The sequence below is a fragment of the Camelina sativa genome, chromosome 8 (genome assembly GCF_000633955.1).
Source record: "Camelina sativa cultivar DH55 chromosome 8, Cs, whole genome shotgun sequence".
NCBI lineage: Eukaryota > Viridiplantae > Streptophyta > Magnoliopsida > Brassicales > Brassicaceae > Camelina > Camelina sativa.
Window position 1 is genome coordinate 10,673,105 of NC_025692.1, and position 14,889 is coordinate 10,687,993.

Below are 14,889 nucleotides of genomic sequence, written 5' to 3' on the forward strand. Positions count from 1 at the left end.
TGTGTTGCGATAGATGGACTAATGATAGTAGCGCTTGAGGTTGGCGGAGTTCCAGGATCGCGGGAACTGCATGCCGTTCATCTCGAGTAGCTGGTAGATGCCGGGTTTGACGATCTTGGAGATTAAGTATGGACCCTCCCAATGCGCGCCGAGTTTTCCAGCGTTCTTCTCTTTCGTATTCTCGTAAACTTTGCAGAGGACGAGATCACCCTCTGCAAAGTAACGAGACTTGACCTTCTTGTTATAGAATTTCGCGGCTGCATGCTGATAGTTCTGAATGCGTAGTAGGGCTTGGTCGCGCTCTTTTATCATTCAGCTCTCGACTGTGAATGAGCATGGATCGTCAGAGAGTCGGGATTCCCACCTTGGCTGGTGCGAGTGCTTCGATGCCGTATGCGAGTGAGAACGGGGTTCGTCCAGTAGACGTGGGCGCTGAAGTACGATTAGACCATAGGACGCCGTCGAGTTCGTCGGCCCATAGACCCTTCTTGGCGTCGAGTCGTTTCTTGATCCTGGCGATTATAGTCTTCTTGGTTGCCTCCGCTTGTCCGTTGCCCTGCGGGTATCTCGGAGCTGACTTGCTCAGGCGTATCTGCCAGCCAACGCAGAATCCTTCAAAGCTTAGAGAGATAAATTGTGGGCCGTTGTCGCACACGATTTCGTACAGGAGTCCATGTCTGCATATGATATTCTTCCAAACAAAATTTTGGACTTCATTCGCTTCGAGCGAGACATACGATTTTGCTTCAACCCATTTGGTAAAGTAGTCCGTCATGATCAGGAGATACTTCTTTTTGTTAGATGGTTTTAGCGGTCCGACAATACCATTGCCCATAGCATGAAGGGGTATGGTGGTGAGGAGAGCGTCCTCGTGGACTTCACACATGATGTCATTGATGTCCTTTGTGTTGACGCAGATGAGGAGAGCGCCGTTCGGATCCCAACGGAATAGGTTACCGTCCAATAGTGTGTACTGTGCGCACTTAGCGCACAATCGCCTTGCTTCCCACTTGTCTTTTGGCATAATTCCATCCGCGATATATGCTATAATTTCCGCTTGCCAGTCATCGTGCAGGGAGACATTGTGCGCGGCAGGGCTGGAGTGGGTGAGGCGGAGGTGGTTGTACTTGTGGTCGTTCGGGCTGATCTTGTGACTGCTGAAACAACTGCTAATACATTGCTCAGGCTTGTGGAGGGCGCAGCTTCAAGAAGCTTGGTCGGGGCAGGTGGTAACAAGTTGACGTCGATACTCGGTTGATCGATGCTCTCTACAGGAATTAGTCTTCAGAGATAGGGATCAGATGTAGAAGCAAGCGTTGCAAGTGCATCAGCCGGCGCATTGTCGCTTCGTGGAATCTTGACGAGCTCAAAGAACTCGAATTTATGGGACAAGTCGCGAACAACTTTGAGGTAGGCATCCATGCGCGCGTGTCTTGTTGCATAATTTCCACTGAATTGATGCGTTACCAGCTGAGAATCACAATAAGCTTGGATCTTCTTGACGTCGATTCCGTGTGAGAGACGCAGTCCAGCGATTAGTGTTTCATACTCAGCGTCGTTGTTAGAAGCAGAGAAGGCAAGGCGAAATGACCGCTCCAAGATTTCACCTGTTGGCGAGGTTAGGCGTACGCCTGCTCCCGAGCCCATCTTTGACGAAGCGCCATCTACGTGAAGTGACCATATCTCGGGTGGAGGGGTGTCAGCTTCGAGTTCAGGAGAGAGTTCAACGAGAAAATCTGCGAGAACTTGTGATTTCGCGCAGGTGCGGTTCTTTTACTCTATGTCATACTCGCTCAACTCTACGGCCCATTTTGCTAAGCGACCTGACTGGCTAGGGCTGTGCAGAATCGTTCGCAAAGGTTGATTTGTTAACACTTCGACTGTGTGAGATTGGAAAGTGCCTTGCTCAGTAATAAACGCAGTCTTCTCACGGTCATCCTTGTGCATCATTATTTGGTTGTAGCCCGAATATGCATCCATGAAAGATAACAGTTCATTTCCAGCTGTGGCTTTGTTAAGCTGATTAATGCGCGAAAGAGGAAAACTGTCTTTCGGACAACCTTTGTTGAGGTCTGTGAAGTCGACGCACACTCTCCACGTACCATTCTTCTTCTTAACCACGACCGGGTTACTCAGCCAGTCTGGATAGCGAACTTCAGTGATTGATCCCGCATCAAGTAGCTTCCGTACCTCGTCATTGACCGCAGTTGTTCGTTCCGTACCAAGCTTTCGACGCTTTTGCTTAACGGGCTTGTAGGTCGGATCAACGTTGAGCTCATGGCTGGTAACGCTAGGGTCGATCCCAGTCATATGGTCAATCGTCCATGCGAACGTTGTAGCGTTCTTACGCAGAAACTGGGCAAGCTCGTCCTTTAGTGCTAATGGTAGCTCGGCGCCGATGCCTACGCAGCGTTTTGGATCGGAGAAATCGATGTTTACTTGAGTCACAGATTCTTTCAGAGGCGGTGTGCGCGGATCTCGCAGCAGCTCTGACTCGGCAATCACGAATGCTCTTGCATTTCACATCTTTTTCTCGATGATGAAGCAAGTCCGCACCACCAGAGGGTCTCTGTGCAGCGTATAGATATCGTATGCATTTGGAAACTTGACGCATTGGTGGTAAGTTGAAGCGACGACGCGCATCTTGTGAAGCCAGGGTGTTCCCAAAATAACATTATAGACAATAGGTTTATCCATAATTGCGAAATTGAAACATTGCATTGTTCCGCCGACCTAAATTTGGAGTGTTATGGTTCCAACCGTCATTATAGTGTCGCCATCGAATCCCGTCAAAAGTTGCGTTTCATGAGTCGTGCTGCGAAGTTCAATCTCCATCTGGATCAGAACGTCCTTGAATATCACATTGACCGAGCTCCCAATGTCAATAAGGATTCCTGTCACTAAGCTTTCTCCATTCACCATATCTACGACGAGCGGGTCGTTGTTTGGACTTGCGTGGAGTGCGTCCTCTTCAGTAAACATGATAGGATCGGAGGAAGTTTTGAACACGCTGCTATGGCAGGGCCAGCTGCGTTTTGTTTCTGCTTCGCGGCAATAAGCTTGGATTGAACGAACCAAGTCGCGACATGTTGACAAGCAGCCCATGATCATGTTGATCCTTCGGCGAGGAGCCGGTTCATCGTGTTCTTCCGCGTCGTGGTTTTGTTTCGGCGGAGGAGGCAGACGAGCGATTTCTCGTGCTTGATCATTTTGTGCCCGTGCTCGGTCATTTTGTGCTGCTGCTTCCTGTTCATGCTGCCTTTCGTGCTGTTGCTGGTCTGCCAAACAGTACGGGTTATCCTTATGCGTGTTAACCTTTCTCCGTTCTCGCTCTACATCGATGTCACCTCTCTTGTACTTGTGAAGAAGAAGGTATTGAAGTGTTTTGCAATCCTCCGTAGAATGTCCGCCAAATTTGTGGAATTTGCAATAACCGCGTTTGCCCTTGTAGGTAGGACCATCAGTCTCGCGATCGTACTTGTTCCAACGCTTGCCTTGCTGCTGCTCGTTCCCATCGATAGCGAACATCGTTGCCTTCCTTGCCCTCTTGCCTTTGGCGTAGTTTCTGTTGTAATGTTGGCGAGGCTCATAGTACGCTTCCACAACTTTGTTTTTCGGGCTCAGGACTTTTTCGGGTGCTTTTTCCACCGCGTCGACCTGGTTCGTGTTTCCTTTTCCCTTGTCTTCTTCTACCTCGATGTATTGATTTGCGCGTGCAAGGAGCTCGCCCAAGGATGTGGCGGGTTGGATTGTTAGATCTTCCTTGAACTTGGTTCCGTGAGCAAGTGCATTCTTAAGTGCACCTATTGCAGTGTCGTCGCTGATAGCGAGTTGAGATACGACTCCTTTAAACCTGGCCATGAAAGTTTGCAGTGACTCGTTGTGCTTCTGGTACATTCTCCATAAGTCTGCATTCGACGCAGGTACATGCATGAAGCATTGGTGATGCTGAAGGAATGCGGTTGTCAGTGCCTCATAACCATCAATTGAATTGTCCTTCAGCCTTGAAAACCAGTTCAATGCTTCGCCGGTTAGGCTTTCGACGAACAGCTGACAACTTCCCGCGTCTTCTTCTTCTGGTGAGAAGTATGAACTACCAATGTGGATGGACATCGACTTCAGGAAGACAGTGGGGTCCCCCTTTCATCATACGGTATCGGCTTGTTCTTGCTGGTGTCAGGGTTGCGTCTAACTCTGACACCTGAGACTTTTGTGGTGAAAGGTGAACGTCATGCTTCTGCCAGCACGGTCTCCAGCTCTGGTGCCGCGCTCATTACACGGTGCATCTGAGACGTAATCTTCTTCAGCTGAGCTTGCATCTGCTGAAGTTCTTGCTGAAGGGAACGATTTTAAGCGTTCTCGGGTTGATTCGGCCCAGCCTATCGATCCGTGAGCAGCTGGTCAGTTTGGAAATGCACTCTCGGCTGCTCGCCATTGGGTCCAACGATGATCAACAAGAGTCGTGGCTTTCTGTTAGCGTGGTGCTCAGCGCGCGGCATAGTAGCGGCGTTGTGCTTAACTTGCGGAGTGTTATGCTCAGCTCTCGGAGTGTTCTGTTCAGCTCTCGGAGTGTTATGCTCAGCTCACGGAGTGTGTGGTGCCAATGCGTCATCATTTTGTTCGTGTCGAAGTTCAGGTCGTCGCGTATGGCGCCTTGCCTGTCATTTTGGCCTTGAGATGCCATCTGTGCCGCTTGGCCCACTCATACGGTCCAGGGTCCTTCGTACGGCTTCATAGAGCGCGGCCTGACTGATAGTAACGCCTCTCCGCGCGTGGCTAGGAGTAGTGTTTGCGGCTGCGCGGTTGGTTGGGGTGACGCCGTCAGCTGCACGATCAGGAGGGGTAGTGTCGTTGGTTACGCCATTTGTTTGGGCGACGCGCGTAGCGCCTACAGCTTCGNGGTTGGATTGTTAGATCTTCCTTGAACTTGGTTCCGTGAGCAAGTGCATTCTTAAGTGCACCTATTGCAGTGTCGTCGCTGATAGCGAGTTGAGATACGACTCCTTTAAACCTGGCCATGAAAGTTTGCAGTGACTCGTTGTGCTTCTGGTACATTCTCCATAAGTCTGCATTCGACGCAGGTACATGCATGAAGCATTGGTGATGCTGAAGGAATGCGGTTGTCAGTGCCTCATAACCATCAATTGAATTGTCCTTCAGCCTTGAAAACCAGTTCAATGCTTCGCCGGTTAGGCTTTCGACGAACAGCTGACAACTTCCCGCGTCTTCTTCTTCTGGTGAGAAGTATGAACTACCAATGTGGATGGACATCGACTTCAGGAAGACAGTGGGGTCCCCCTTTCATCATACGGTATCGGCTTGTTCTTGCTGGTGTCAGGGTTGCGTCTAACTCTGACACCTGAGACTTTTGTGGTGAAAGGTGAACGTCATGCTTCTGCCAGCACGGTCTCCAGCTCTGGTGCCGCGCTCATTACACGGTGCATCTGAGACGTAATCTTCTTCAGCTGAGCTTGCATCTGCTGAAGTTCTTGCTGAAGGGAACGATTTTAAGCGTTCTCGGGTTGATTCGGCCCAGCCTATCGATCCGTGAGCAGCTGGTCAGTTTGGAAATGCACTCTCGGCTGCTCGCCATTGGGTCCAACGATGATCAACAAGAGTCGTGGCTTTCTGTTAGCGTGGTGCTCAGCGCGCGGCATAGTAGCGGCGTTGTGCTTAACTTGCGGAGTGTTATGCTCAGCTCTCGGAGTGTTCTGTTCAGCTCTCGGAGTGTTATGCTCAGCTCACGGAGTGTGTGGTGCCAATGCGTCATCATTTTGTTCGTGTCGAAGTTCAGGTCGTCGCGTATGGCGCCTTGCCTGTCATTTTGGCCTTGAGATGCCATCTGTGCCGCTTGGCCCACTCATACGGTCCAGGGTCCTTCGTACGGCTTCATAGAGCGCGGCCTGACTGATAGTAACGCCTCTCCGCGCGTGGCTAGGAGTAGTGTTTGCGGCTGCGCGGTTGGTTGGGGTGACGCCGTCAGCTGCACGATCAGGAGGGGTAGTGTCGTTGGTTACGCCATTTGTTTGGGCGACGCGCGTAGCGCCTACAGCTTCGCGGTCAGTTGGATTGTCGCCTACGGCTACACGTTCTGGAGGGATAGCGCCATTGGCTAGGCCATTGGTCGGAGCGATGCGCGTAGCGCTTACGGCTTCGCGGTCAGTTGGATTGACGCCTTGGAGCTGGTTCATCCTCGAACGGGTGTGACCCCATATGGTTGGACTTGGGGACTCGACGCGAGCTGCGGGAGATCGGGGCATGGAGGAGTCGACGCCTTCGTTGCTGGAGAGATCGGTATGAGACATGCTTCAGGTTTTCCGAAAACGTCTTTGTCTTCAAATTCTTTTCGTCAAAGAAAGGATTCCGTCTGACCCCACGGTGGGCGCCAAATTGATGATGTATGAAATCAACAATCTAAATAATACAAATATTCTTTGGGGATAAATCGGAACTGGTTCTTTTATTAACGTATAATTGAAGTGAAGGGTTTACAGGAAATGACAATCAGAGTGCTAAGTGCAGTAAATACGATTTACTAATTGCTCTTCTTTCTCTAATTGCCCAAAAACGTGGATCTCCAGCTGTGACAATGACATCTAGTATTTATAGTGGGCCAGTGACCTAGGGCTTCTTCTGTTTCTCTGTAAAATGACGATTTTGCCTCTGCGGCCAGATGGGCCAGATCCAAGATTTCAAGCCCAAAACTTACTAAGATCTTCTATTTGGGTTTCTGTAAATGTTGGGGGCAAAGCCCATATCCAACAACTTGTCAGAGAACAATCCCAATCTTGTAAACCTAAGGCTTGTCTATATAAAGACTATGTGATGTAATAAGCTGAAAAATAAGATGAAGTTATCATTTTGAGCCACCCTCTCTTCTCGTATACTAGGGTTAATGACTCTTGCTTTCAAAGTCCTCCTGGAAATATCCACCATTCACTTTCGCCCCTGCATCCACACACCAATCATCATTCGTTCATTCTCTAGCAAGAGACTGCAACGGCTGAACTAATAAAATATGTAAACTCACATGTTTATATTCCACGGCTGAAATGGAATGGAATCTTCTTTCTAGCTGATGATGATACGCTGTGATAGTGAACATATCCGCAGAGGAAAGCAACAAACTGCCCACATTAACCAAAACTTGTTAGAAAAAAAAAACTGAATATTTCTAAATGGAGCAACATCACTAACGCCTAGAAAGAACATTTCAGCATGAGAAAGAGTAGCTTACCACGTTCACTAAGGACATGAAATTCCAAAGGGCCTAAACACGTGCTAGGCCAACAGATTGTCTTTGTCCGTGACTAAATAAAGCATTTATCCCAGTGATAAGTAGGCACATGTGAGAGTAATCAGAGAGAGTTGTGCACGTGCATAGCAGTCTTATTAATGAGTTTAGCCTATAAATAGAGAGGAGAGACTGTTGAGAGGGCATCCTGCGTGATCATTTGTGTTGTTAGAGCGTACGGCTCAATTCTTAGGTGATGAGATTGGAGAACTGTAATTCAAAGCCAAGAGGTAGTATAAATAAAGAAAAAACAATGATAATCCAGCATAGACATTGTATACAACTGGAGCAGTGTGAGCAAAACTAGACTAAAATCTCCTTGAAGTAACATTGAATTAACTAAGCCCACAAGATCCTGCAGTATCACAAATTAAAAGAAATCAGGGAGAATGATGGATTAAATTCTTGCAAAAGTTGATAGCATTAAATTCTTTCAAGAGTGTCCCTGGCCAGTATCCCAACACAATGTCCTCGGACAAAACCCACGAGTTCCCGCTGTTCGTATCCTAAAGTACGGTCGTAGATAGATCACATTAGAGCTAGTAAGTGCAATGATATTGTAGAGTATGGTGATTATAAACCGTAATTATATTACCAGGAAGATGCTAATGGTGATGTAATATTGCTTTCCTGAATCCTGAGTTACTCGAAACATGGTTTAATTTATGGCTGCACCTAGGGATACATAAAATACTTGTTTGCACAAAGCCTAAGCACAAGAGGTTGAAGCATCCTGGTTTACCATATCCATCTGTCAAAGTCCAATTCCAAAGAGTAGTTTTCAAATTCATGAAACTCTTCAGCAAAAAAAAATTCATGAAACCGAATGCCTTGCCTATAGTCATGTCATGTTATTACTTACAGTCCAGACTCCAGTAGGCGAAGAGCCGTTTACTTCTAGTCATAAATGCTCCCGTATGCTCCAATGCAGAAGGACACATAGAATCGCAAAAGTTACGAGTCGCCTTCCCATTTTTTTTTTCTCGGTTGCAAATAGAATAATTTTGTTATTTCAGATCTTCAAATGTTTGCTACTACTAATAGGCTTACAATTTTTTTTTAATTACTTATTAATTCTTCGTTTGACCAAAAAAAAAAAATACTTCTTTTTTAATTAATATGAATTAGAATCTGCGTATTTGACGTACTACAATATAATGTGGTTCTTCAGACTTCAGCTATGAAACTGAGATTTACTACCAAAGATGGTTCAAAGAGTCATGAACTTATGTTTGAACCTTACTTTTGGGGAAACTGATTATTTTGTTTAATTACACATAAAATAAAATAAAATAAAATAAAATAAAAATATTATTTATGCATTGGGTTTTCAGTTTGCTTGATTGCCAACAAAATTTTCTTATGTCTTTTAAAGCATATAAAATAAGTAGTATTTTCTCATATTTTATTTTTTCGTAATGTATTTTTGTTACAAATATCTCATATCAGAAATCATTTTGTCAAAGAAACTAATCTAAATAGTAGACAAACTAGGTAGTTATCTGTGTTGTACAACACAGAGAAAGTTTTACTGTAATTTGTTAATTATAAAATAGTAGTAGAAATTTTATTTGATTTACTATATACATTTTATAATCTTTTACATTTAATTTACTTAATTTCATATTCTTATTTCAACCTCGTACATGATACTATGTTCAAATCCGTGAATTATATAAATTTGGTAAAATCCAAAAAATAAAACAAAACCTGTTTTGAAATGATCATGTTTAGAAATTTCTATTTAACTTTTCAATTCTTTTAGTTGTATATATTATATTAAACAAAATCTAACTTTTATGATTTTTTAGATTTTAATAAGATGTCACCGCGTCGATGTAGAATGCAATTTTCTTTTGATAAACTAGATCTAATATTTTATATTTTTAAAATATAAGCAATGTTGTATCTTAATTTTTAAAATATATATGTCAATAATGAGTTCCATTTTATGTTTAATAAATGTTTTATTAACTTTCTTTTTTTCATTTATATTTTGTTAGTTTATGACTTTTTGTCATGGACATCAACCCTGGCTTTAGACATGTGCCAGGGGTGCAAATGCACAGTGTCTAGTCATTTTTTGTCTTCCTTTTGGGAAGAAAATAGGATCTAAATTTTTTTTTTCTCACAAAAACACAAGGATCAGGGTCTATTTTATTTTTTATTTTTTATTTTTTGGGCTCAGGGACTTTAATATTCTTGAGCCGGGCCTGATGGACATATGTAATTCCAACGTAAAGGTGAGACTAACAAGAGAGAGAATGAATTGAAACATTGACAAAATCAGCATGAGATTAAGGACAAAGACGGTTCCTGCCAGGTCCCCCAAAGTATAAGTGGGGTTCTTCCATATATGTTCTCCGGTAGAGCTTTGTAGAGTAACAGTTGCCCTCATCAACGTATTGGGATAGATATTTAGGGTATTTGATCTGCAAGGAATAGTCCTTGATTCTAAGGTTGGTGTGGTAACAAGCTTGGGCATAGAGGTAATCTGCCCATTGTCCACTCCCCATTGAAGTTTCCGTGTGTGGCTTCTTCCATATGTTAGGGCTATGGACTTCTCCACCCCACTGCACAGCGGTTGCGGTGTGTTTGAGGCTGTTAAACAGTGTACCCGGCCAATAACCCATTACGTTGTTTCCGCAAGTTAACCACCAGTTCCCACTCTTTGGATCCTGCAAATATTTACCGTCGATGGTGAAACATTATTGGGGCATTCACCAAGACAAATATACGAAAAGTGTGTCATTATGTTTTAATCATGTGAGGGACTTTTATAAACTAGAAAATGTTACCAGGAACACGCTAACGGTGATGAAATATTGCTCGTGCGAGGAACTCGAAACAGGTTCAACGGCTGCACCAAGGGCAAAACTTTTAGTTGTTTGCACAAAACCCGCGCATAAGAGGTTGATATATGCACCCTGTGCTTTTGTATCCATCTTTCTGCAAATCCAAATAGATCAAAGAGTAGTTATAAACTCACATAAGGGATTTAAAAATGTTTCAAAGTTGGTAAATTTTTTTATAGGTGTTACTCACAGTCCATGAGATGAAAAGACGTGTGCGGTAGTCTCCAAAAACGGCTGGATTCACCTGAAATAGGTTTTATTGTCAATTAGTTAACGGTTTAGTTTTAAAGCAAAGTAACAAAACGTATACCATCCAACCAGCTTCTAGGCTCTCAAAACTATCTGAGTCACCACCAACCAGCCATATCTGAGCAGAGCTGTAGTCGCTGGCCTGAACCCTCGGAGGGTTCCAAACATTTATATCAGATTGAGCTCCAACAAAATTGAACCCTAGGGCGACAATAAATGCCTCCTGTATCATCAACAAAGAATAAATGTTTTTAGTTAACAAATGAAGATTTTACTACTTTTTGAATGATCAAAAAAGACTTCTAATCTGTAACTAGAAGTCTAGAAGTCATAATTTCACTGATTAATTCATTTTTTTTTTTAACAAAAAAACAGTGATTAATTCAATATATTTTATTTTATTGCCAACATTTGGAAATATAGTTTTGGAAACTATACGAAAATTTCATGGTATAAGTTGTACCATAAAACCAAAACCCCCTAAGTTAAAATAGAAAATCAGAAATTAGAAAAAACAAATTAACAAAATAAAATAAATTGACTTTATTCATTTAACACCTTTTACATTGTACGTACCGATCGAAAGTATGCGCCGACTTGGTTTGTTTTCTCAGCTGTTATATTAAAATTACCCTTGTGCTGAAGTGCGTTGTCGAGATAACTATATCTATGAGGAGTTTTTCTCCCAAAATGAGACGGTGAAGAAGCTCTGCTTATGTCTTCTCTACTAACTCTACGAACTGGTATTGCCCCAATGAACTGCTTCAGACTTCGCGGTTGGAGCAGTTCTGGGATAGCGAATTGACAAGAAGCTTCATGTCATCTACTACGCAAGTCGCACCTTGGACGAGACTCAAGGAACTCCTAGCAGTTGTGTTTGCATTCGAAAAATTTAGGAGCTACTTTGTGGGTTCGAAGGTCATAGTGTATACCGACCATGCTGCTCTGAGATACATCTACTCGAAGAAGGATACCAAGCCAAGACTGTTGAGATGGATTCTGCTTCTTCAGGAATTTGACATGGAGATTGTTGACAAGAAAGGCATAGAAAATGGACTTGCAGATTACTTATCAAGAATGAGGATTGAAGATGCTGTTCCGATTGATGACTCAATGCCTGAGGAACAACTTCTGGTCGCCCAGGTTTGTGAGAAGATTCTTGATACAGAGGTTGACAACCTCAATCTCCAATTTATGGTGATCACTTCCGAGACTGCACCATGGTAAGCAGATTTTGTGAATTACAAGGTTTGTGGAGAAGTTCCTGATGACATGGATCCCTAAAGGAAGAAAAAGTTTTGCAGAGAGGTCAACCACTACTTCTGGGATAAACCCTATCTGTACAAAAGAGGTTCTGACAGTCTGTTCAGAAGATGCATAGCAAAAGGGGAAGTGCAGGGAGTGCTTGAGCATTGTCACGGCTCCACTTATGGAGGACAGTTCGCCACATTCAAGACAGCTCAGAAGGTTCTTCAAGCTGGTCTCTGGTGGCCAATCTTGTTCAAAGACGCTCACAGTTTCATCAGCAAGTGTGATGCTTGCCAAAGGATTGGCAACATCACAAGAAGGAACGAGATGCCCCAGAATTCGATCCTGGAAGTAGAGATATTTGACGTTTGGGGTATAGACTTCATGGGACCTTTCAACCCTCCATCAAATGGGAATGTCTATATTCTGGTAGCAGTTGATCAACAAAGTTTTTGAGAGTATGCTGAAAAAGTATGGCGTCAAGCACAAGGTGTCTACTGCGTATCACCCTCAGACCATCGGACATGTTGAAGTTTCGAACAAACAAATCAAGGGTATTCTGTCAAGGATTGTTGGAGTTTCGAAAAAATACTGGTCTACCAAGTTGGACGAGACTCTCTGGACTTATAGGACAACATTCAAAACGCCAATAGGCAGAACACCATTTCAGTTGATATATAGTAAAGCATGTCATCTCCCTGTAGAAGTTGAGTACAAGGCGCTTTGGGCTATCAAGATTCTGAACTTGGATATTGATACAGCTCAAGCTAAGAGGACTCTTGACATTCATGAGTTGGAAGAAATAAGACTTGATGCCTATGAGAGCTCAAAGATTTACAAAGAAAGAACAAAGAATTTTCATGACAAAAAGATTGTAGTCAAAGAGCTCAACGCTGGAGATCAAGTTCTGCTCTTCAATTCTAGGCTTAAGTTATTTCCTAGAAAGCTTAAGTCTAGGTGATCTGGACCTTTCAAAGTTAAAGAAGTTTTGCCATTTGGAGCTATCACTCTTCTGAACAAAGACGGTAGCGAATTTACTGTAAATGGGCAGAGAGTCAAGAAATATCTAGCTAATCAAGTCCAACTAGAGGGGTCTTTTGTGCTCCTCTATGAACCTCCAAAAGAATAAAAAGCCAAAAAGTCAAGCTAAAGACTCTAAACAAGCTCACTTGGGAGGAAGTCCCAAAGGTATCACTGTAAATTTTTTTAGGATCTTTGTTGTTTTTAATTTTTGTTTTTGGTTTTCTAGTGTTGAGGAATCTACATAAGGGAGTATGAGCAAAAAAAAAAAAAAAGGAAAGTAGCAGTCAAAAGAGTGAGTTCAGAATCAAGCCTTGTATGGTGGAATCTACAGAACAGGTAGAGGATACGGAAAAAATCGAGCAAAAAGCAGAGTGAAAAGAAAAGTGAAGTGAAAATAAAAAATAAAAGACACCCACGTGAACTCTTCATCCACTCTTTCCCCCATCATTTCGCTCTCTCCCTCACGACAACTCCCCCATCCCCTCTTGTTCTCTCTCACCAGCCACATTACCTTTGTGTCCTATCTTCCCACATCACCCCACTACCACTCTCTCTTACTCCCTCTTACACAACACCTTCACCCTCTCTTTATTTTTTAAACACTCTCTTCATTTTTCCTCCCACCAACCAAACAAACTTTCATCTCACTCTCTCTCCTTAACCATCTCACATCACCATAAACGTACCATCACTCTTTGTTTCTCAACTCTTATCATCATCACCAAGCCACTCGTTCGAAGCTTCACTCTCCATTTTGGGCCGCTTTAACAACTCAACTCGACCTTCACTCAATCCGCGGTGCCGGCTTGATCGACCTCAGCTGCGATGCCGTATCCAGCCGACTCAACCGAGCTTTGACTCGACCGGATCTCTTCAACTCTAGTAGTCGTCATACAGTTCTCGTTCAAGCTCCAACTCGAGCAAGTTGTTCACCATCCCACTCGATCCGTCGTAGTAATCGACCAAGTTCTGTCTCGACCGAACTCTCACAGTAACAATCGTCCTTCTACTCACTCGACGGAGAAGTTCACGCTATATCTTGCTCTGCTCAGCGCCTTCGTAATGTCCTTCCGACTCGTTCCGGCGTTGAAGCCTCCACTCGATCGACATATCCAGGAGCTACTACCTGGAGCAACCTCATCTTGACGAAGCTCCGACTCGATCCAGCGATCCATGATGCTCTCCATCTTAAGCGTACGTCATTTTCATCGAGTCACCACTCCCATTGAGCCGCAACTCGATCGATCTCGACTTGACAAAACCCAACTTGACCCCTTCTTCTACTACTGAGGTACTCCATGTTTCCCTTTATAAATACCCTCTCATATGTGCATTGCATTGCTTTTCTTGTGATTCTCAAATTCTTATGCAAATTTTTCTTACACAAGGGACTGTGTAATTTAAGTTTGGGGGAAGGTTTGAGATGATGTATCTGATGATGTTTTATGTGATTCTTATTTAAAATTTTTCATCATATCATGTTTGAGCCTCCATTCATCTATTTGCATAGAAAAGCCATAAAAATTTGAAAAAATTTCAAAAATTTCCACAAAAATAGAGTGTTCAAGTAGTTTGCATTTGTATATTAGGATTGAGTCTAGTGTTATTCAATATAAGGTTGTTGCCTTTAGCTTAGGGGTTGATGATGATTGTAACCTTGTTAGCATGCTGAGTTCAATAGGATAGGATCAAGGCCCTTGTTATTAGTTCTCTGATGCATGTTGATTGAACTTGAAATGTAAGACTAAAAATTCTCAAAATTGCATTCTAGTCTTGATTGAAGCATGTTTTGAATTGACATCATTCCCTATCTACCTGAACCTAGTCCTGACTTGCAATTATCCTGTTATGCATTGAAGCTGAACTCATGGATACCACATACATACTTGGATTATCTTTCTCCTTTTTACCACCCTTGTTAATCCAAGTAGCTGATTCCCATCTTTGGAATAGTTTCCCGCACCCTTAACCAACCGTTCTTTCAAGCCAATTATATTTTTGAGTGTGAGGCCTTTTCCCGAGTTGAGCTCGTTAGAAAGTGTTAGGTTCTAGCCGACAAGAGTAGGATCCTGTGTAGTTCTAGTTCACACTATCCGGACTAGTAGCACTAGGTGAGAACTCGATTTTGGGTTTTGGGATTGGATTTTTACTGAAAAGAGAAAGAGTAAACGAGATAGAAAAAGGGTAAAGAGTCTTTAGGAGGGAAATGTGTTTTCAAGT

General features: G+C 43.4%; 1 protein-coding gene and 1 pseudogene across 1 annotated transcript; both read right to left on the reverse strand.

Moving 5' to 3' along the window:
- Positions 2,734–4,113, reverse strand: LOC104709406. The gene has a single exon (XM_010426027.1). The coding sequence runs from the start codon at positions 4,111–4,113 to the stop codon at positions 2,734–2,736; it is 1,380 nt and encodes a 459-aa protein (XP_010424329.1).
- LOC104709407 lies at positions 9,592–13,856 on the reverse strand (annotated as a pseudogene).